Source organism: Garra rufa, chromosome 25 (assembly GCF_049309525.1).
Source record: "Garra rufa chromosome 25, GarRuf1.0, whole genome shotgun sequence".
Taxonomy (NCBI): Eukaryota; Metazoa; Chordata; class Actinopteri; order Cypriniformes; family Cyprinidae; genus Garra; species Garra rufa.
The window spans coordinates 3956185-3981333 of NC_133385.1; the positions used below are offsets into that span (position 1 = coordinate 3956185).

The following is a 25149-nucleotide window of genomic DNA, read 5'->3' on the forward strand; positions in this document are numbered from 1 at the left end:
AAACATTTCAGGATTTCTCTCCATATAATGGACTTCTATGGTGCCCCCGAGTTTGAACTTCCAAAATGCAGCTTAAATGCTGCTTCAAAGGGCTCTAAATTCTAAATTCGGTTATTTTCTAAAAACATTTACAATTTTTAGACTTTTTAATCTCTACACAGAGTATAGAGCTAGACAAGACGAGCATATGAGGTTAACAAGTATATAAATTGTAATTGTTTTTAGAAAATAACCGATCGTTTTGCTAGATAAGACTCTTCTTTCCTCGGCTCTGGTCGTTTAGAGCCCTTTGAAGCTGCATTTTGGAAGTTCAAACTCGGGGGCACCATAGAAGTCCATTATATGGAGTGAAATCCTGGAATGTTTTCCTTAGAAAACTACATTTCTTTACGACTGAAGAAAGAAAGACATGAACATCTTGCATGACAAGGGGGTGAGTACATTATCTGTACATTATTGTTCTGAAAGTGAACTACTCCTTTAAGTATCACAGTCATATCTGTCAAATCTAGGGCTGCCATTAACAACTATTTTTATATCGATTAATCGATTAATCTAAACGACTAAATACTTTTACTCAAGGCGAGACACTGTGAATAGGGGGGAAAAACTAATAGTTATCACCTTACTTACTCAGTTGATTGATTACATTGATAACTGCAAACTTTTTTTATTACAAGTTTTCTAAAATGTTAGGTTTAAATATGCAACTGAGCCATTATTTAATGAAATATGCGCTAATTTGCATACATTTCTAGTACAAAAATCTAAACACTGCATGAAGTCAGTTTCAAAATTCTTGTTTAATTTTTTTTGACAGAGTCAAATGTTTCTACAGAGGAGATTTTGGGTATCTCCATTTTGTTACTCCATAATTCAGAAAATAATTAGTAACTTATTCTTATTCTGTTGTTTTAATGAGAAATGTTAAAAAGCTTATAAAATATAATAAAAAAAAATTGACATACTTTTAACAAAGTTAAGTTACACTGGTGTTGTTCACGGTCAAAAATGACCGCCTTTGGAAATGAATGGGAAATACATAAAAATATGAAAATACAGAGAATTTCTTGTGCATACAATCCACAAATCATTCACGATGCAGAGAAAAATGTGCACAAAAATAGACACTCCACATCCATGGCTATAATAATATGGCAAACAAATAGAATTTGTTATATAATATTTTTAACAATGTCTTTCTCTGTGTTCAGGTTTGACTGATGTAATGTAAAAACTGACATTTCAAACAAAAAAAACCTAAACCTATGCAAAAAGTTGTCTTTGAGATTGAGATTTTTTCTTTGTTATTTTGTATTTTGAGAGAATTTCATGGTACTAATGAATATTTCTGCAGTAATTATGATAATTTTTTTTCCCATTGAAAATAACACAAGATTCTAAGATTTTTAGATTACTTTTCAATTATGGCAGTATTTCATGTTAAAATGCAATTCCATGGTTTAGCCACTATATTCTTATATAACTCTATGTAAAAGGCTTATCAACTCTCTAGTTGTTTTTAGTCATAATGACTTATTTTTTATTAAGTTTTGGATTTGGATATACATTTAGACATCCTCAAAGACAACTTTTTCTACCCACATTTTTTTTTCCCAACCATATGGCACTAATCTGACTTCAGAAATTGGATTTTAAGAGGCATTGTCTCCATTTTAACATTAAATACTGCCATAATTGAAAAGCAAAATGAAATTCTGTAATATTTTCAATTGGGGGAAAAATGGTCATAATTTTTGCATAAATATTAACTAGTCCCATGAAATTGTCTCAAAACACAAAGTAAGAAAGAAAAAATATTATAGAACTAAAAACATATGTGACCCTGGACCACAAAACCAGTCATAAGGTTAAATTTTACAAAACTGAGATATATACATCAGATGAAATTTCAATAATTAAGCTTTCTATTGATGTATAGTTTGTTAGGATAGGACAATATTTGGTCGAGATACATCTATTTGAAAATCTGGAATCTGAGGGTGCAAAAAATTCTAAATACTGAGAAAATCACCTTTAAAGTTGTCCAAATTAAGTTCTTAACAATGCATACTACTAATCAAAAATTACATTTTGATATATTTACAGTAGGTATTTTACAAAAAATCTTCATGGAACATGATTTTTACATAATTTCCTAATGATTTTTGGCATAAAAGAAAAATCTATAATTTTGACCCATACAATGTATTTTTGGCTATTGCTACAAATATACCCCAGCGACTTAAGACTGGTTTTGTGGTCCAGGGTCACATATTACATTGATTTTACTGAAAGTAAAAAAAAGTTACATTTCAGGTGTTTGGTTACTTTTGAACAACACCAGAGAGTTAAATCTGGATTATCTTGAGATGGTTTATTCACTGGCCGTCTAGCAAATCCACTGAGCTGTAGCAATAAGCCAATAACGGTGGCCAGCGAGGGTGTGAACCCGCGTCCAGTCTGTTTTTGACTTTAGATGTTGGAAAATACAGTTTATGGCCAGCAAAGATCCCACTATTAAACATTCGCACAGCCGACGTAATCCTCTGAAAAGGATTTCCTGGACCGCCATCCGACATAGCAATAAACTTAGCAAGAGTTACGACCGTGAGCTCTGATCTTGCTGTCGTGCGGTCCGAGAGCAACTTACAACGACTCATAGTGATCCCCGCTATATTTGGGGTCAGAATGCAGACTGCTGAATCACGGGTATAACGAATGACGGCGTGGGATGCAGACGTGCAAATAGTTTGGGTGACAACAGCAGACATATGTTCTTTACAACATGTATAATGTGAAACGGCATTCACAAGTCATTTAACGGCTGTAATTTGAGCTGCTTCTGAATGAAATTGGATATTTGTTGAGAAGTGGGGAAAAGAGCATGAATTGATTTGTCAGATGATGAAGAGTAGGAATGAACAGGAATGACATTCAAAAATAAATCAATCAATAAATAAAATATTTAACAAAAAAAATAATATAATAATAATAATAAAAAAAAATTGGGGGGGGGGGGGGTAATAATACAATTTATTTATTATTATTATTATTATTATTATTATTATTATTATTATTATTAGTCAAAATAATTAGGGATAAAACAATATAGAAATTTTGGACAGTATGATAAGCTGGCAATTATACAAATGACAAAATAACCGATAAATGTTAGAAATTAAATTCTATAATATTTTGTCTAAATAAAATAAATAATAAAATAAAAAATAATGCCAGTACTGCCATTCTCAAAAACAAAACAAAAAACAATAAAAAAAGTGGAAAAAAATAAATGTATAAATAAATACATGACAGAAATGCCATTCAAAAGAAAAAAAAAATATTATAATAATAAAAATAATCAAATAATAATTACAAATAATTAGGGATAAACCAATGTTGAAATAATATATGCAAATAATGTATAATATATAACATATATAATGTTAGAAATTAAATTCTATACTATTTTGTCAAAATAAAATAAAAAAATATAATACTTATAATTTTTAAAGATACATGTGATTTTACTCATCAAAACATTATGAAAACTACAATTACAATAAACTACAATTTTGAAAACATCAAAATGTATAATAATTGTGAGACTTGCTAAAGATTTAACTGTTATTAAAACATTGTTTTTTTTAAAGATTAAAATACAAAAAAAGTCAGTATTATACAATGCCAAAAATAATTATGGACATTACATGATGGCAAATATTGGTTGGTATGTTTAATATGTGACCATGGACCACAAAACCAGCCATAAGTGTCAATTTTACAAAACTGAGTTGTATACATCATCTGAAATCTGAATAAATAAGCTTTCCATCAATGTATGATTTATTATGATAGGGTAATAATTGGCCAAGATACAACCACTTGAAAATCTGGAATCTAAGGGTGCAAAAAAATAACAAATCAAAATCGTTAGTTATTAGCAATGCGTACTACTAATCAAAAATTACGTTTTGATATATTTACGGTAGGAAATTTACAAAATATCTTCGTGGAACATGATTTTTACTTAATATCCTAATGATTTTTGGCATGAAAGAAAAATTGATAATTTTGACCCATACAATGTATTTTTGGCTATTGCTACAAATTTAACCACAAGACAATCTAAACTAAATCATCCTCAAAGTTTAAATACAACAAATCATAACCTGGCATGGCAAAATTATGATTAAATTGTGTACTGTCAGTTATCCAGCTCATCATCATAGATTGTGGTTCAGTCCACGACTGGAGACGCCTTGTTAAAGAAGGTCGCTTCTCCTGGTCAAATGACTGCAAAGAGGGGTTAAATTAGCCGGTGTTATTCTCAGGGTGATAACGACTGCGTGCACAGTGTTAGTGGATACGCTAGTCCGGCAGGGGCACACAGCGGGGACCGTTGCTCCAGCATTCCTGCACGGCCACGCAAGGTGGGAAAACCAGCCTTGCCTGCCGTCGGACGGCTCAAGCCCACGGCGCCCCGCCTGCACCACGGGATGTGGAAATGCGAAACCACTTTAGAGACGGTTGAAAAGCTGGTCTGGTCCCCCTCCCTGACACTCGATAGCATCCCCTTCTCACACCTTGAGATCTGGTTGTTAGGAGGAAGGAGGAAGAGGTATTTTGGGTTTTGTTTGAGCTGTTGTCATCCCTCCCTCTAAGGCCCTGAGCGAGCCCCCGGTCCTTGTTTAAGGAATGTACCAGAAGACAATAGCGGCAGTCAGAGGAAGTCATGAATGGGGGCCATTGGTCGCAGAGCATTGTAGCGCCAACAGTAAGCTTTCAACCAGGGACAAGCTCAGTATGGCTCTACTAACCACAAGAACACAACCAAGCAGGAAAACGAGCTTCGACACAACATAAACGTTTTCATTTCAACTTATGAATTAGACCAGAATTGCAATTTACAACTATGAATTTGCTTGACTTCTTGCATTGCATCGAATGTATGGATTTTATCAGTTGCAATCCCTGGGAATCAAACCTATGACCTACTCTACTGTTTGAGCTACACTACACACAAACACAATGCAAGTCAATGTAAAGGTCAATGCTTAGCAAACACAATGCAATGTATGTTAAGAGCATGCTTTATCGGTTCATATATTCCCTGGGAATTGAACCCATGACCTTGACGTGCTATATTTATTGAGCTACAGGAACACAATGCATTTGTCAATGCTTAGCTAACCCAATGCAATGTACTACTATGCATATAGCTGATGCTTTTATCCAAAGTGACTTAAGTTGAATTCAAGGCATATGTTCATGTATTCCCAGGGAGTCGAACCCATGACCTTAGCTGTACTGTTCGAGCTATAGGAAAACAATGTCAATGCACATCAATGCTTAACGAGCAGAATGCAATCTACTACCATGCATTTGGTTGACTCTTTTATCCAAAGCAATTTCCTGGGAATCGAACCGTTGACCTTGGCTACAGGAACACAATGCAAAGCAACGCAAATGTCAATGCTGAGCTAACAACGCAATTTACTCCTGTGCATACTGCTGATACAGCTTAAGTTGCATTCCAGGAATATGTTTATGCATTCCCAGGGAATTAAACCCATGACCTTGGTGTTGCTCTACTGTTCGAGCTACAAGAACACAGTGCAAGTCATTGCAAATGTCAATGTCTAACGAGCATAATGCAATTTACTACTATGCATTTGGTTGATGCTTTTATCCAAAGCAATTCCCTGGGAATCGAACTCATGACATTGGCATTGTTCTACTGTTCAACAATGCATGTCAATGCAAATGCTTAATGAACAATTCAGTTTACTACTACGCATTTGGTTGACGCTTTTATCCAAAGCAATTCCCTGGGAATCGAACCCATGACCTTGGCTACAGAAACGCAATGTAAATCAATGCAAATGTCAATGCTTAGCTAACACAAAGCAATGTACTACAATGCATAGCTGATGCTTTTATCCAAAGCGACTTAAGTTGAATTCAAGGCATCTGTTCATGCATTTCCAGGGAATCAAACCTATAACGTTGGTGTTGCTTTACTGTTTAAGCTACAGGAAGTCAGGAACACAATGCAAGTCAATGCAAATGTCAATGCTTAGTGAACACAATGCAATTTACTACTACGCATTTGGTTGATGTTTTTATCTAAAGCAATTCCCTGGGAATCAAACCCATGACCTTGACTACAGGAACACAATGCAAGTCAATGCAAATGTTAGCTAATACAATTTATAATGCGTTTGGCTGATGCTTTTATCCAAAGTGACTTACATTGCATTCAAGGCAGGGAATTTAACCTATGACCTTGGTGTTGCTCTAATGTTCGAGCTACAGGAACACAATGCAATATACTACTATGCATACGGCTGATACAGCTTAAGTTGCATTCAAGGAATATGTTTATGCATTTCCAGGGAGTCAAACCTATGACCTTGGTGTTGCTCTACTGTTCGAGCTACAGGAACACAATGCAAGTCAACGCAAATGTCAATGCTTAGTGAACACAATGCAATTTACTACTACTACGCATTTGATTGCAGTTTTTAACTAAAGCAATTTCACTGGGAATCGAACCCATGACCTTTACTACAGGAACACAATGCAAGTCAATGCAAAAGTCAATGCTAAGCTAATACGATGCAATTTAGTATGCATTTGGCTGATGCTTTTATCCAAAGTGACTTACATTGCATTCAAGGCAGGGAATCAAACCTTTGACCTTGGTGTTGCTCTACTGTTCGAACTACAGGAACACAATGCAAGTCAATGCAAATGTCAATGCTTACTAAACACAAAGCAACTTACTACTACGCATTTGGTTGATGCTTTGATCCAAAGCGAATTAAGTTGCATTCAAAGCATATGTAATGCATTCCCAGGGAATCAAACCCATGACATTGGTATTGCTCTACTGTTTGAAATACAGGAACACAATGCAAGTCAACACAAATGTCAATGCTTAGCAAACACAATGCAATTTACTACTACGCATTTGGTTGACGCTTTTATCCAAAGTAATTCCCCGGAAATCGAACCCATTACCTTGGCTACAGAAACACAATGCAAATGTCAATGCTTAGCTAACACAATGCAATTCACAATTCACAAATTACTACTATGCGTTTGGTACGCAATTTTATCCAAAGAGACTTGCACTGCACTTAATGTATGCATTTAATCAGTTTTCATCATTCCTTGGGAAGCGAACCCATGACCTTGCCATTGCTAGTTGCATGCTCTACTGTACACAGGAACACAATGAAAGTAGACAGGACTGTTGTTAACCTACATTCTTGTACAAAAAGGAAATGGCGTTTACTGAAATTACTTATTACTTACTTTAACCAGAAACATCCTTTTCAAGGACGTTACAAAAAAGATCACCATCAGTTCTGTCTAAAGAAAATCCCTTGTTGCTCTTTCCAGTTGCCTATATTTGGCAGCCTGTCACAATTGAAAGTAAGCAAGGGGTCCAAGTGTTACATTTCAATGGCTCCCTGGAGGCCCACTATGTAGGGAACACAATGCTGTGAGTATGAACAACTACTGACTGAGTCACTCGCAAGGAATTTCACAGATCTGTTGTAAGCAGATACGCCAGTCTATCCTCACAGTTTGTAATGCACAGGACTTAGTCAATGTTCAACTAAAAGCAGTGCAATATATTTGGAAATTACATTGTGTGTTAGTAGATGCTCCTATGGGGAATATGTCGAACTCTACAGTACATTCTCCCAAGAACAATCTGTCGAGGCATGGATTCTTGTTTTAACATGAGAGATCAAGCTACAAATTAGACCAGCTGCCAAAACTCCTTAGGAACTAGTAGGCTGATAATTGAGTGCAATGAATAATCGAGAAAACCCCTACAATCAGCCAACAACTCAACTCAAATAAGATTGAGCAACAAGCATGCGATGATATCTCAGCTCCATAACAAGACAGACTAAGGCTTAAGCATTTGGCAAAATGGTTATTTGGTTAACAACAATTGGTACAATGATCTTATTAGCATTACATCTTTATTCACATAAGAACTCTGGTAACTCTCAAAATTCTGAGAGTTGATGGTCTTGTATCTCTGCTCATCTGGACTCTGTCCTAAATCTCTTTTGGCAGCACTATATGCATTACTAAACGGACATCGAGACCACCAACTAAGCATGGCGTTTTCCACTCTTTAAAATAACTAGTGCCAAAGCAAGAAAATTGGCGTACCAGGATATGCCAGGTACTAAGTCACTGGTTCATCTCTAACAGTTGGAACATCATTAACTTCCAGCTTCCACTGAATTATACAATCACTGTCAACCAGATTCTTATATAAAACCAAACTAAACAGCAGACATTGCAATGCTTGCTTCCTATTGGTAAAGCAACAAAAACACCAGTGGACTCACCTTTTCGCTTTTCACTTTCTTCATGGTCCTGCAGTCATTATTTTCCACTTCTTCTGGTTCGCTCTTGATAGCCAAAGGTGTGACTATTCCAGTGGTATCAAGGGTAATATTCCCTAGTTGCTCAGCACCAACAAGGTCCGAATTTTGCGTCCCCTCAAACGGGGCATTGCGTGCCTGGCCTAAAGGCATAACCTGTGCCGATGGGTCCTTTTCCGAGGGAACACTCCCAGCTTGTACCCCTTCGTTTTTCTCCTTCTTGCTTTTCCCAGAACCCTCCTTGTCCTTTTTTCCACTTGGAACATTACGGGAAGCTTTGTTACTTTTATCAGAACCTTTCCCGGAAGGTAAAGTTGTGGAACCACTTCCCACGGTTGGCCCAGTGCCCTCGTTTTGAGTCCGTCCCTGGGCGTCCTTCTTGGCCCCATCAGGGGTCGAGGACTTGCTACTGTCCTTGGAATTCTTGCTACGCTTCGCTTTGGATTTGCTGTCCTTGATCGGCGGAGGAGGCACCGGGTTAATGAACTTGATGTTGTCCGGCAAAGCCGCTACGGCACTCGAGGCAGCAGCCATTCCGTCCCCGTCCTTGGTGCCAGACATCTCAAGCTTGTCTTTCTCTAAGTCGGCGTCGAGGTCAATGATCAGGTTGCCTACACCAATATCCCACTCATCCCCGCTGTCGTAAGTGTCCACCGCATTCGAGTCCACACCTTTCCCGCCTGCAGTGCCACTACTGAGGGACATCTTAGTGCCAGCGGCCCAAGCGTGCCACAGGGAGGTCTGACCTTCTCAGACGACTGAGGCGGTCGGGAAGCGCATTTACACAAGCCTCAGGGTCCTGTTGGTTTCCCCTTCCCAGTAACCCACATTGTTGCCCTGGGGGTAAAAACAACAAGAAAATATGTCAGAAATTAAGAAATGTAGTAAAATACAATGCTTTAAGAACATCTGACAAGCATGCTGCTCTTATAAAACAGGTTTAGAAATGCTGACTTTAATTTTCAGCTCTTAAAGTGAATATTGTGTTTCAATAACACCCCATCAAGGTCCTATATAAAAAGGGTTTGCAAGCAGTACCACTGCACATGAATTACAAACACTTGCTGACTAGAAAAAAATATTTTAGATGATTCAGGACAAAAAAAAATACAGCTGAATCATGGTCACCATCAGTTCACAGTCAGAAAACAGACGTTGCATCATAACACAAATGGAAACACTGCCATTCGTCATTGACAGATTGACATCAAAGCTCAACAAATGACTGCAGGACTCAGAGTGACTCAAACATGCCGCTCGATTTGAGACTAAACAGCATTGCTATTCATTTCCTCACAAGTGAACATTAAAGAAATTAAGGATGTGCAAAGCTATGTTTTCAAAACCAACTAGTCGTGGGTTGTCTGAATGACTGGTGGGTAATAAGGCAGCACTATAATTTGATTGTAATAATTTGAGGTCATGTATACCTGTCACAGCAACACCAATCAAGTGATTAAATCAGAAAACTGGGATCAATGCACCTTCAATTCAATGCAAAGCTCATGGCACAAGTTAAAATTAAAACCTTGAACCTTAAAAGCATGCTAACTTGATTTTAACCTGTCAACACTGCATTTACAATTACTGCTGTCACCATGCAAAAACCTCAGCAGCTTAAAAATGAAAGAAACTAAACATAAAATATGAACTCATTAGTCAACTACTGTTGTTGCATGACAACTTAACTACTCAGTCTGTAGACTTATCCCTAAAGGTTAACCACAGTGTCACACAAATATTCAAAACATGCATATGTCAGATATCCACTCCAGTTGGTTCAAGCACAAAAGATCTGATCCGAAGACAAAAGCAAACATGCACATAATGCTGAAAATGTTTTGCAGAAAAAACAAAACAAAAGGCAATATAAATCGCCAAATTGCATGCCAATTACTTGTAAATTTGTAATTTACAAAATGTAAACTTATTCTTATACAGACTGTAGTGATATTGCTTTAAAGAGGATAAACTTAAAGATGTAACATCTCAGGATTTTAGTGTTGTTGTACACGGTTAACATGCTAAATCTTCATCTCTATTAATCCTCTTAAAACAAGAAGAAAAAAACACTTCTTGTTGTTAAACACGTCATGCTGGTAAACTTTTATGGACTGGTCTGGAAGTTTTCATAACTGTTTATCAATATGCAGTTTACAAATTACTCAACTACTTATGTCAGTATTACACAATCAACACTTTCCAAATGTCACTGATCTTTGGGACCTTTAAATAGAAACAGTACCCTTTTTAATGTCAAAGATGCTTATAATCAGTTTTCCATTAACAAACGCAGATAACTAGTTCTGCTAAAAAACTCTCCATTATTCCTTTAGTCTGGAACAGAAATAGAACAGACAGACGCCGATTAAAGGTCAAAGTCATTGCCTATAATACTCGAAAGAGGTCACATAAAAGACTGCACCAACCACAAACTGGTTTAACTGCACTACTACAGTTTGGCGGTTGTCTAATAAAACTAAGCGCTACTTAAGTTGAAAAGGATGAGTCCGGCTTTGAGCTGCGTCTTAAATAGCCGAGGAGACAGATGGTTGAATGAGAGGACACTAATCAGTGGTTTGCTGTAATCCGTCAGTCCACCAGGGAACATGGAGTGTGTCCTGCAGGAAGCTTTCCAAACGTCTGCCGTTGGAACCCAAGATAAGACGGACTTCCACTATCACAGTCATTCATCAGTCCCCTGCTTTTCTCGGCACTTTGAAGATTAAGAGTAAAACTTCGGAAGACGTAATTAAGGCCATAAATGCAGACAAGAAAAATGAAATGCCACAAAACAACATCAATGCTATTTAAAATGATTTCTAAGCTACTATAACAGCATTTTACCTCATTAAAAGTGGAGCTATTTGATGTTTAAATTAGTGATTCGACCGATATATCGGCCCTGCCGATATTTGCCTTTTTTTTTTTATTATCGGCGTTAGCCAACATTTTTTTCTCTTTTAGAAGTGGGATGTTTATTTTGACGGACTGCAGGACTTTTATTTGGACAGTGCTGAACGCACAGAGCTTCCATTCTTCATACATATCGGTTGATTATTACTTCAAATACCGCTGGAGTTTGTCGTTTAGAGTTAAATAGAAGTTGTTCATTCATTGTTTAACTTCCTAAACAGTTAAACACTCTTTTAAAACATTGAAAAGCTTGTATGAGTGTCCTGACACATCAGCTTCTGACGTAACCAATGATGTGTTTTGGAGCAGGACTTTGTTTTTCTGACCAATGGAGTGTTTTTGGGAAATCCGTTGGGAAATTCATTAGTCCTATGCTTTCTCAAGACACTTTCAAAGTAGAACTTGGAAAGATGCCATTTTTGAAGGTGATTAACACAAACAACAACACTGAAATGCCAACAGCGATGTTATTTTAAAAGATTTCTGAGAACAATAACAACATTTTACCTCATTAAAGGTGGAACTACTTGATTTTAAATTAGTGGTTTGACCGATATATCGGCCTCGCCGATATTTTGCATTTTTATAAGTCATGACCATCAGCCAATAGTTGTTTTTTTTTAAAGAAGTGGGAAGCTTATTTTGATGTTGTGTGGGACTTTTAATTTTGACAGCGCTGAACACGCAAGCACCTGAGAGCACCAAGCTCCCATTCTTCATCTTTATCGGTTGACCAATACTTCAAATACATTTAGAGTTTGACTTCCTGAACTCTTTCAAAACATTGATCTGCTCATTTGAGCATCCTGACAAATCAGCTTTTGACTCAACCAAGGATGTACATTTTAGGGCGGGACTTTCTGTTTTCTGACCAATGGGGTGTTTGGGAAATCATTTGGGAAATATTCAATCAGTCCCATGGTTGAGACACATTGAGAGTAGAACTTTGAAATAACACACATTTAAAACATTAATCTGCTTGTTTGAGCGTCCCTACACATCAGCTACTGACTCAACCAATGATTCAGGTTTTGGGTGGGACTTTTCTGACCAATGGGGTGTTTGGGAAATCTGTTGGGAAATCTATCAGTCCCCTGCATTTCTCAAAACACGTTTGGTGTAGAACGAAGTATAAAAGTCTTTGAACAGTAAGATTTTTTTTTTAAAGAAGTCTCTTTTGCTCACCAAGCCTGCATTTATTTGATCCAAAATACAGCAAAAACAGTAAAATGTTGAAATATTTTTACTATTCCTGTGATTTTAACGCTGAATTTTTAGCATCGTTACTCCAGTCACATGATCCTTCAGAAATCATTCTAATATTCAGATTTGCTGCTAAAATATATATATATATATATATATATTATATTAAAAACGGCTGAGTTTCTTTTCAGGTTTCTTTGATGAATAGAAAGAACAGCATTTATCTGAAATAGAAACCTTTTGTAACATTATAAATGTCTTTATCATCACTTGCTACATAAAACTATTGATTTCTATATTGAATGGTATAGTGTATAACGTTACAAAAGATTTTATATTTCAGATAAAAGCTGATCTTTGGATTTCTATTCATTCTTTCTATTCAAAGAATCCTGAAAAAAAAATGTACTCAACTTTTTTTTAATATTATATTGATGATAATAATAATAAAAGATGTTTCTTAAACAGCAAATTAGCATATTAGAATGATTTCTGAAGGATCATGTGACACTGAAGACTGGAGTAATGATGCTACAAATTCAGCTTTGATCAGAAATAAATTCCATTTTAAAATATATTCAAATAGAAAGCAGTTATTTAAAACAGTAAAAATATTTTGTATTTTGGATCAAATAAAGGCAGGCTTGGTGAGCTTGCATGATCTTACTGTTCAAACACTTTTGACTGGTAGAGTATACTTTTAAAAAATGACCCGTAAAAAAACATGAAAATAGAAGTCTGGAATAAAAACCACAAGCTGAAATTATTTCTTTGCATAAATTGGTCACTAGTTAAAACATGCACACCGGTGAGCCGCTGCATTAGTGTAACTCAGCCCAAGTTTCTGACATTGCCAGTAAATGTGAAAAGCCAAGCTTTACAAAACTCATTCACATCCCAACACGGCTGATGATGCAAGCGACTGTCACGGTTCTCACACACAACCTAATTAGGAAACCGAATGACGAAACGGCGCCCGGCACTATTGCTATAAAAGTGGATAAAAAGAAACCTTTTGTCTGTTCCCCATTCAAACACCGAAGGCAAAGAAACAAAGCTTTTGATTCGAGCCAGACAAGGACGTGCCGCACATGCTCCAGTTTTGTTTTTGATGTCGTTTGATGGATAACCAATCAATATGCTTGAAGAAAAGCTGTTTATTGAGAAGTGTAATTAAATTGCATTTCAGCCCAGAAACACCACGTTCGAGCAGCACTAGAACAGGTTGTCCTTTTCATTACCCCGCCGCTCAGGTACTGCTGCCCTTCCAGGGGCCGTAAATAACGGCGCTAAACTAATTTAGCTTTCCCTGCCACATGCCAGCAAGCAGCGGGAGCGCTCGAGGGAGCTGAGCCGCCTTTCCACGCTCCCAACCCCACCCCGACACGACACGGGCCTAATTAACACAGGCATCCACCGCGGACGCCTCGGCTTGATGGAAAAACGTGAGCTGAAACTCAAACGGGCACTTGCCGAGATGACAGGATCGAGGATCGATACCTGTCTCGCCCCTGTTTGATGATGAAAAACATAAAAGAGCGAATACAATCAGGGACGGCGTGAAGAAAAACAACAAGACAACAAAGACGAAATGCAAAATCAAGAGCCGTTACTCAAGAGAACCCTCTGACCTGATTGAAAAGCGCTTGCGCCTTTGGTGCCAGAACAACCTCGGAGTTTTAATTCCCTCTCGGCGACTGAGTAATTGAGATTCTCGAATAAAAAAAGCGGTTTCAAAGGCTGCTGGAACTGACAGGCTCTCCGTCAGACTAAATCACAGCTCTTTCTGAAGAGCCCGGGCTCGGTGAACGGGAGGGAAGCACTTCCCGCGGTTAGATTACACACTGCATCAGATGAAAGCGTTTTCATCTTCCCCTCTTGGAATTCTCCCTCGCCTTCTTGTCTTTTTCTTTCGAGATCTGTAAGTAGACAAGCGTAGGATTTTATCTCGCCGATGACGGCCGCCCTTTCTCCACTAGGGCCCGATCGGTAGGTTCTCGCTTTCGCTTTGCCAACCTCATAAGCCAATTCAAACAGAGGCCACAAAGGGAACATTTGATCCAACCCAGAACAGCTGTCCTGGGCCGGTCTGGAGGAGTTGGGTTGCCCCGTTTAACCGCACAGTAAAGAGGGTGAAATCCTACCCGCACTTGACCTACTGCACTGCCCTTAACGCTAACTCACAGTGAGGCGTTTGGGCCCCAGGCGAGCACGTCCGGCAGATCGCACAGTCAAATACAAAGGACGAGGCTCGCAACGTATTAATCAGGGATAAGCTGCGGTTAATGCACGCGAGCCTTGCAGGAACATTGAACATTGAAGTTGAGCAGCATTAATTAGCCAACGACTATTAATAATTAACCTAGCAATGTGAGTAAGTAGTTGCAGACAATACATCATCCAGGCACATGAATTGGTTGATGTTAATACATTTTACAAGTATACTTTAGGACAAGCAAAATAAAGGTATACATTTTGTAGTTGTATGAGAGCAAAATGTATAAATTAAAAAAAAAGTTGTTATTCCGCAAACTTAAATACAACAATGCAATACTTTACAGTATTCAGTCAACATACGATAAATAAATGTATTAATTAATTATAAAAAACTATTTTTTATTCTAGAAACTATTAAATACTACAATATGAGTTACTATTTTACACAGTATTCAGTAAAATATACAATAAATAAATAAAATAAAAATAAATAAATAAACTTTTTTTTAAAAGTCTGTTGACAAAGCTGTGGCCAATCATTTTAACATTTTATATATAAAAACATTAAAATACTTTTTTTTTTTTTTTCATAATTTCCCCCCTAAATTTGTAATGAGAAATATAAATGCACAGACAGAGAGACAGATAGATAGACAGAATGATAGAACGACAGGAAGAACGATAGATAGACCGAAGGATAGATAAGTAGAATGATAGATAGAAAGATAAATAGAACAATAAACAGAATGATAGAATGATAGATAGATAGATAGATAGAACGATACAGATAGCACGATAGAGAAATAAGTAGAATGATAAAGATAAACAGATAAAAAATAGATTGAATGATAGATAGAACAATAGACAGTACGATAGAACTATAGACAGAGAAAGATAGAATGATAGATAAGTAGAATGATAGAAAGATCAATAGAGCGATAGACAGAACGATGATAGATAAACAGAACGATAGATAGAACAATAGATAAACAGAATGATAGAACGATAGAGTGAATAAACAGAACGATAGATAAACAGAATGATAGATAGAACGACATAAGTAGAATGATAGACAGAAAGATAGAATGATAAACAGAACGATAGATAGGATAGATAGATAAACAGAATGATGGATAGAACGACAGATAAATAAGTAATATTATAGATAGAAAGACAGAATGTTAAATAGAACAATAGACAGAATGATAGATAAACAGAATGATGGATAGAACGACAGATAAATAAGTAGAATAATAGATAGAAAGATAGAATGATAAACAGAACGATAGACAATGATAGACAGAACGACAGATAAACAAGTAGAATGATAGATAGAAAGATAGAATGATAAATAGAACGATAGACAGAATGATAGATAAACAGAATGATGGATAGAACGACAGATAAATAAGTAGAATAATAGATAGAGAGATAGAATGATAAATAGAACGATAGACAGAACGATAGATAGATAAACAGAATGATAGATAGAAAAATAGATTAATAAGTAAAATTATAAAAAGATAGAATGATATAGAACAATAGACAATGATAGACAGAACGATAGATAGATAAACAGAATGATAGATAGAAAAATAGATTAATAAGTACAATGATAAAAAGATAGAATGATATAGAACAATAGACAGATAAAGATCGATAGACAGATCGATAAATAGAATGATAGACAGAACGATAGATAGAAAGATAGATCGATAGAATGACAGATAAATAAGTAGAATGATAGATAGAAAGATATAATGATAAATAGAATGATAAACAGAATGATAGACAGAACGATTGATAAACAGAATGATAGATAGAAACATAGATTAATAAGTAGAATGATAGAAAGATAGAATGATAAATAGAATGATAGACAGAACGATAGATAAACAGAATGACAGATAGATAGAATGATAAATAAAGCGATAAACAGAACGATAGAAAAAACAGAATGATAGATAGAAAGATAGATTAATAAGTAGAATGATAGAAAGACAGAATGATAAATAGAACAATAGACAGACAGATCGATAGACAGAACGATAAATAGAATGATAGACAGACAGAACGATAGATAGAAAGATAGATAGATCGATAGATCGATAAATAGTAGGGATGCACGATATTTATCGGACAGATAAATTATCGAACGATATGGGCAAAAATTACGTCATTTTTATTGCTCCGATAAATAAATGAAATCCGATCCGATAAAGTACTCTTGCTGGTAAATCAATCAATCAGTCTGGTTTATCTGAGATTCATCTGCTTTCCGAGTGCAAGTGACTGCAGCTGTAAACTGCGGTGACTCTCGGCCTTTGTCGCGTTCAATCTGTCATCATCTGTGTCGTCATCATCGTCTTTGCAGTTCCGGAAGTTTTTCACGGAGGCAGAGGAGGACGATGCTATTGCTATTTGCAATACATGTTTAGCAAGGATTCCGAGAGGAGATAAAAAGCCGTCAAGTTTTAACACAACAAATCTTATATCTCACTTCAGAGGTGGTCATCGCGGTGAATCTGTTGTAGGGGCCGTTCACATGTCGCGTCTAAAACGCGTGGAAAACGCTAGACGCGCCGCTTTCTCTTCCTTTCCAAACCGCTCTGTAGCCTGCTCTGCAGTGGTGTCTGCCGTTGCTAAGCAACCAGGACCTGCGCTCTCCATAAAGACGTGGAAGTTTCAGCAAAGGATAAATGGATTTTCAGCATAAAAAATCGTTTGCAGTAGCTCTGTTATTAAATTTATTTAAAAATGTTTATTCCTGTACAGCTATGGTAAGCTGTTTCTCCACCTTGGCAGTGCTTTCAATGTTATTAAGGGAAAGGGTGAAGCTGATTGGTTGGTTCATATCACATTACCTGCATTGGGCTTGCGGCATTGTGAAAAGTTGAGATGTTTTTATCTCGATTCTGATGTTTTGTGTGAATGTGATGCACACATTCATAATATGATCAATAAGAATGGACTACACGTAAGCTTTAACGGACATTTGGACATCTGACGTTACTCCATGATGCACTTTTCATTTTTTCCAGGTTGACAAATGTCAAAGCATTTTATTTATTTAGAATTGTGGTGCCTTACACAAAAAATAAAAACATTTTTGAAGAGTCAGGACTGATGTTTGCTATGATTGTTTGACCCAGATATATAATATACATTTCATTAGTTTATCTTAGATTTTGTGTTCTCCATGGTGCACAAAATTATCATATAAAAATATGAACGCATTGGGTATCGATATCGGCCACAAGAAGGACTTAATTATCGGCTATCGGTAAAAAAAAATTTCATATCGTGCATCCCTAATAAATAGAATGATAGACAGAAAGATAGATTGTTAGACAGATTGATAAATAGAACGATAGACAGTACGATAGACAGAACGATAAACAGAACAGACAAAGAACGATAAAACAATTGAAAGATAACAATAAAACAACAGAACGAGATAATTCGAATTATAGAAAGATAGAACGATAGATAAAAAAACAACACTAGTAGTACTACCAAACTTAGTAATACCCTCCTTTGAAACACCACAAATATATTAAACCTCAGACAAAAGCTCAGAAACATAACACTAATCGCAGCGAAGACGTATGTAGCGTTTAATGCCACTATGACAAGCCACCAGATGTTAGAGAAGTTAAGCAGCACCTCAACCTATAAACATTTTCCTGCTCTGCCAAACACAGCCAAGCCAAATACTCAATTACAGGGCCAGGAAAGGAGGCTTCTTAACGAGCTATTTCTAAGAGTCTGCCTGCGGGGCCCGAGCGCTCGTTCCGCGCTAGCTGCCACACCGAGGCTCCACCGTGTAATTGGATTGTGTGCTTGAACTGCTGACTGAAATAGAAAAGTGCAGGAAGCTTCAGGTGATGGGAATCAAGCGTCCTGCGGGGTCAGCCAGACTCCATTTCAGCGAAATGTCAGGAGTGGCATCCGGTCTGGAAGCGCGGCGGGACTTCAATTTGCGGCCGTACACAATGTACCTGTCTGCCAGGTCGTCGATTACGGTAAGCCGAGTGTATGTAGACGTGCCCCGAAGACCTTGCCTGTGAAAGACCTTTAGCTTGGGCGGCTCTCCAAATCAGAAGCTCTTTTTGTCAGATAGCAAAGCTTTGATGCCACTCTTGTGTGTGAAAAAGAAACATCTCTGGCCTTTCATCTCAATTTCCCCGTCCTTCAATAAAGCAGAGAGATGTTTCACTCCAAACTCTCTCCAAATGCCTCTATGAACGAGTAACTGATTTGGCACCTCGGATGACAGGTCCCGCAGTACATGAAATATCTTGAAGGGAGATAGATAGAACGACAGATAGAACAACAGATAAATAAGTAGAATGATAGATAGAAAGATAGATCGATAAATAGAACGATAGACAGAACAATAGATGGAACGTTAGAACGATAGACAGAAAGATAGATAGAACAATAGATAAATAACTAGAATGATAGAAAGATAGACAGATCGATAAATAGAATGATAGACAAATGACAGATAGACAGAACAACAAATAAGTATGATAGATTGATAAATAGAACTATAGACAGAACGATATATATAAAAAAGATAGATAGAATGACAGACAGAGTAATGAATATATAAGTAGAATGATAGATAGAAAGACAGGTAGATAGAAAGATAGATCGATAGACAAACCGTTAGACAGGACGATAGATAGAATAGATGAACAGAGGGATAGATAAATAAGTAGAATGATAGAAAGATAGATCGATAGACAGATCGTTAAACAGAGCAATAGACAGAATGATAGATAGAATGATATAACGATAGACTGACCTAAAGACAGATAGACAGATGGAACAAGATAAAAAAGTAGAATGATAGAAAGACAGAGGGATAGACAGAGCGTTAGACAGAGCGATAGAGCGATAGACAGAGCGACTTCAATTTGCGGCCGTACGCGATGTACCCTTCTGCATTGCCTGTTTGGGTTCAGACGTCTGCCAGGTCGTCCATTACGGTAAGCCGAGTGTATGTAGACGTGCCCCGAAGACCCTGCCTGTGAAAGACCTTTTGCTTGGGCGGCTCTCCAAATCAGAAGCTCTTTTTGTCAGATAGCAAAGCTTTGATGCCACTCTTGTGTGTGAAAAAGAAACATCTCTGGCCTTTCATCTCAATTTCCCGTCCTTCAATAAAGCAGAGAGATGTTTCACTCCAAACTCACTCCAAACGCCTCCGTGAAATGGTAACTGATTTGGCACCTCGGATGACAGGTCCCGCAGTACATGAAATCTCTGGAAGGGAGCGCGAGGGTTTACAGCCTTCATGTCACAGATAATTTCCAGCCTATTCACAGAGAGGACAGAAATACTGTTTGTGGGGCACACAGAGTACCCAGGCTGAGAGGGCTGACAAGCTCCCAGATGGATTGAACAGGCTGCTGGGGGAGCGAGATCACGGTGCTACTATTCACAAGCGTGGTTTCCTGGCAAATTCAACAGCTCTCTCTTATCCTAGAGAAAATCAAGAACAGTTCACACAAACTTTCTGTCATCAACCTCAGGTCAGTTCAAACCCTGATGGACTTAAAACGTAAAAGGAGAAACTGAAATGAATCTTTTCAGGACAATGTATGAAACACAACCAAAAGATGTAAATTAAACTAAGCTTCTACAGTGGGAACTATAAAATCCTTCAGTTTAATATTTTATAGAAATTCTAACATTAAAAAATATATAATTATGTTTGATCAAACAATTAAGACAACAATAAAAAATAAAAGTGTAAAATTATACTTTTAACAAAATTACAAAAACAATAAAAAATCTTTTCGTTTAATATTTCCTAAATTCCAAAAAAGTTTTCTAGAGCGGAGAAAAAAAAAAAAAAAGTTTATTATTTTATCCTTTGCTGACATGGCATAAAATGTTGCCAAAATAAAAATAATAATTTATTAAAAACTGTAAGACAATTAAACCGCTTACAAAATGACAACTATAAAATCCTTTAGTTTAATATTTTATAGAAATTGTAGCTTAAAAAAAAGATTTGGTTGATGCCATATCTATTATATATAATCTTCAATATTTCCTTCTTTCCCTCACTCTAACACTCACAAATAATAATAAATAAAAAACCTTAATTTATTATTTTTTTAGTTTGATGTCACATCAGCATCAAATGTTCAAGCCAGCAATACAAATTTATAAAAAGAGTACACAAAAAAACAAAAAAAAAACCTAAATTTCCACAAGTTTTTTAAAAAATTAAATAGTATATTATTTTAGACTTTTTTGATATGGCAAATGATAAAACTAAAACTACAATATTTAAAAATAGATAGCATATTAAAAAAAAAAAAAAACTTATCTTACAAAGTAAAGTTACTTTCACCACATAAAATCCTTCATTTTAATATTTCATAGAAATTAAGAAATTTGCTTGATCAAACATATTCAAAGCAACAGTAAAAAAATGTATAAAATTAAACTTCTAAACGAAATTACAAAAACAAGTAAAAAAATATTTCCATTAATATTTTCAAAAAAATACATTGTTTATTATTTTAGCAGTTGCTGACATGTCATAAAATATTGTCAAAACAAAGTACATAAAAAATAATAATATATTACAAATGGTAAAAATAAATAAATAAATAATAATAAAAACGGACAAAAACAACATTTTCCAAATGAAAAAGAATAAATAAAATTGTATATTATTTGAGATTTTGCCGATATGGCTTAAAAGAAGTAAAATGATAACATTTAAATAAAAGTACAATAAAAATACATATTTAAAAATATATAATATACAAGTACACTTCTTAAAAGTTAATTTTACTATATAAAAATCCTTCAGTTAAATATAATGATACACATTCACATTTTTTCTTCAAAAAACCTATTAATTTGAAATTAAACATTAAATACATCAAAACCACTGCTTACCAAAACAATTGTACCATTAAAAGCAAAGCCTCTGAAAATGACAAAACGACTTTTTAAAGTCAAATCCAATACACTACCAAGTCATCTGCCATAAACTTAATGTACAGGACAGGTGAAGTGCACAAACATGTGGGAAGTTAAAGTGTGCAATCAAGGCGTGACAACGGTCTATTGAAGTTGGAAACATAAAACAATGATTTCATGCCAAAGACGCCTCCGTTGACAAAGTCTGAGTATGTAGGCGTCACATTTGCAGTTTAGAAACACAATGCACATCATAAGAGATCGCTTGTGTTCTCTTAAAGTTTTACCAATACATTTCACCCTGATAATGCTGACATTGAATTTAGCTGAAAACGTTACGGAATGAAAACTGCTTCTACTTATATAACCACTTGTTACTTTGGTGCTTTAACAATTAAACGTTAAACGTGTTCCCAAATAATGGTGGCATCTTTCATTGCGTGCAAAAAGTGACAACGCAAAGCTAATTTAAAGTCCCGTGTAGGTCCTAATTTGAAGTAATTTGAGAGAGGTGTAAGTGCCACACTTGATACAAAGGTAATTGCTACAAAATAACCTCCGGCGAAGTGAAGCCATTTGTTGCCAAGATGGCAATTAAAGACAGTTCACCAGCGCAGGCCTAGAGATAGCACGTCGACAGAAATCTACACCAAACATAGCAGGAGAAGACTTGAGTAGACAGGCTACACAAATACACAAGCCTCGTCTGACTCAGCCTTTCCAATCAGTCTTTGTTTTCTGAACACACATCATCAATCAAATCATTACTCCAATCAAGATGAGATCAGCTCAGGGCTTCAGGGTCAGATGCTTTCGCTATCAGCTAATTTCCAAATAAGGGTAGTTCACTGTAAAAACTCCCTGTAATTTAGCTTAATAGCAACCCTCTTGCTCCAAACGTGCATTTGTGCTAGAATGAGTCAGGATGGTGGATTGTTGAGGCGACTTGTTTATTGCGAGCTGTAACAAGTGAAATGCTTCAAATGCAATATGCATTTTTATGGGTTATAATTAAGGTACATTTTAACATTGATTCTCCAATGCAATTTCTTAAAGACTTCAATGGAAGCCAATGGGTTGAATGTATAAATTGCAGCTTCAAAGGGCTCTAAACGAGTAAGGAGTAAGGGTCTTATCTAGCAAAACAATCTGTCATTTTCGAAGAAAATCCAAATTTATATACTTTTTAAACCCCAAATGCTCTACTTGGACTAGCTATGCAATGCATGTTTGGACTTACGTAATCACATTGAAAAGGTCACTTATGGTTAGTTCTGTCTGTGTACTCCAGTTCAAAAACATAGGGTAGGTCTTATTTTCTCCTCCAACTTCAAAATCGTCCAACATCATTGTTTTACCTTTTTTTTTTTTTTTTGTAAAAGGCAATTGACATAGTCTTTGCACGTTTGCTTATAAACACTGGGTCAGCACTTCCGCCTACATCACAAGTGATTTTTCCAACGTGATTACGTAACGCGTGTCAAGCTACTGCAAAATGAGCTTTTGTGCTTAGAAAAAAAAATTATATATATAAGATTGTTTCGCCAGATAAGACCCTTATTTCTAAGCTGGGATCGTGTAGAGCCCTTTGAAGCTGCATTGAAACTTCAAATTGGACAGTCAACAAGTTGGCCACCATTAAAATCCACTATATGGAGAGAAAACCTTGAATGTTTTCTTCAAAAACCTTAATTTCTTTGCATGTTCAATTTGTAAACACTGTCACACGTGATTACGTAATGCGTGAAGTCAAGCTAGTGCAAGACCAGCATTTGTGGTTGTAAAGTATATCATTTTTTATTTTTTTTAGAAAATGGCCAATCGTTTCACTAGATAAGACTCTTATTCCTCAGCTGGGATCGTGTAGAGCCCTTTGAAGCTGCACTGAAACTGCACTTTGGACTTGAGATTGAGATCCACCATATAGAGAGAAATCCTGGAATGTTTTCCTCAAAAACCTACATTTGTTTGCATGTTCACTTTGTAAACACTGGGTCGGTACTTCCGCCTGTGACCCATGTGATTACGTAATGCGTGAAGTCAAGCTAGTGTAAGATTTGTGTTGAAAAGTATATCATTTTTATTATTTTTTTAGAAAATGGTCAATGGTTTCGCTAGATAAGACCCTTATTCCTTGGCTCGGATCGTGTAGAGCTCTTTGAAGCTGCACTGAAACTGAATTTGGACCTTTAACCCGTTGGCCACCATTTAAGTCCAACATATGGAAAAAAAATCCTGGAATATTTTTCTCAAAAACCTTAATTTCTGTTCGCTTTGTAAACACTGGGTCACTAGCGTGACCTTACCAACTTGTTTATGTAATGTGTGAAATCCAGCTAGTGCAAGATGAGCATTTGTGGTTAAAAAGTATATACACATTGTAATATTTTGTACAAAATGGCAGATTGTTTCGCTAGATAAGACCCTTATTCCTCGGCTAGGATCGTGTAGAGCCCTTTGAAGCTGCATTGAAACTGCAATTTGAACCTTCAACCCATTACAGTCCACTATATGGAGAAAAATCCTGGAACGTTTTCCTCAAAAACCTTAATTTCTTTGCATGGTTGCTTTGTAAACACTGTGTTCCGACTGTCATGTGTGACCTTTCCAACGTGATTACGTAATGCGTGAAGTCAAGCTAGTGCAAGACAAGCATTTTACAAGCAAATTGTTGAAAAGTATATAAATTTGTATTTTTTTTTTAGAAACTGGCCAATCGTTTCGCTAGATAAGACCTTTATTATGCACTGAAACCGCAATTTAGACCTTCAACCCATTGGCCACCATTGAAGTCCACTATATGGAGAAAAATCCTGGAATGTTTTCCTCTAAAACCAACACCGGGTGGGTACTTCCGCCTATGTTACGCATGACCTTTCCAACATGATTACGTAATGCGTGAAGACAAACTAGTGTAAGAACAGCATTTGTGGTTAAAAAGTATATAAACTTTTTTTTTTTATATAAAACGGACAATCATTTTGCTAGATAAGACCTTTATTCCTCAGCTTGGATCATGTAGAGCCCATGAAGCTGCACTGGACCTGGACCTTCAACCCATTGGCCACCATTGAAGTCCACTATATGGAGAAAAATCCTGGAATGTTTTCCTCAAAAAACTTTATTTCTTTGCAACTAAAAAAATGAAAAACATGAACATCTTGGATGACATGTGAGTAAATCGTCAGGTATTTTATATTCTCGAAGTGAACAAATCCTTTAAGAGTTGTAAGATCCATTAGATCAGAGTAACTGGCTTTAAAAGTTGGTGAAACTGATAAATTTGGTGGTTTTCTTTTAAGAATTGCATTCAAGAAACAATTGGACATGGGTATGAAGTCCAGCATGATTGCACTAATAGTTCTTAAAAATAAAGTTTCCTTATTAGCATTGATGGTTCCATGAAGAACATCCATGGAACATTTCGATTGGAACAAAT

At 36.3% G+C, this 25149-nt stretch overlaps 1 protein-coding gene across 1 annotated transcript in view; it reads right to left on the reverse strand.

The window, feature by feature from the left end:
* znf609a (zinc finger protein 609a) overlaps positions 1–25149 on the reverse strand; it is a 156366-nt gene that overhangs the window by 78075 nt on the left and 53142 nt on the right. Inside the window, exon 2 of the mRNA XM_073831836.1 lies at positions 8388–9260. Within this exon, the coding sequence (XP_073687937.1) occupies positions 8388–9128 (741 nt within the window). The 5' untranslated portion in view covers positions 9129–9260. The remainder of the gene's footprint in view (positions 1–8387; positions 9261–25149) is intronic.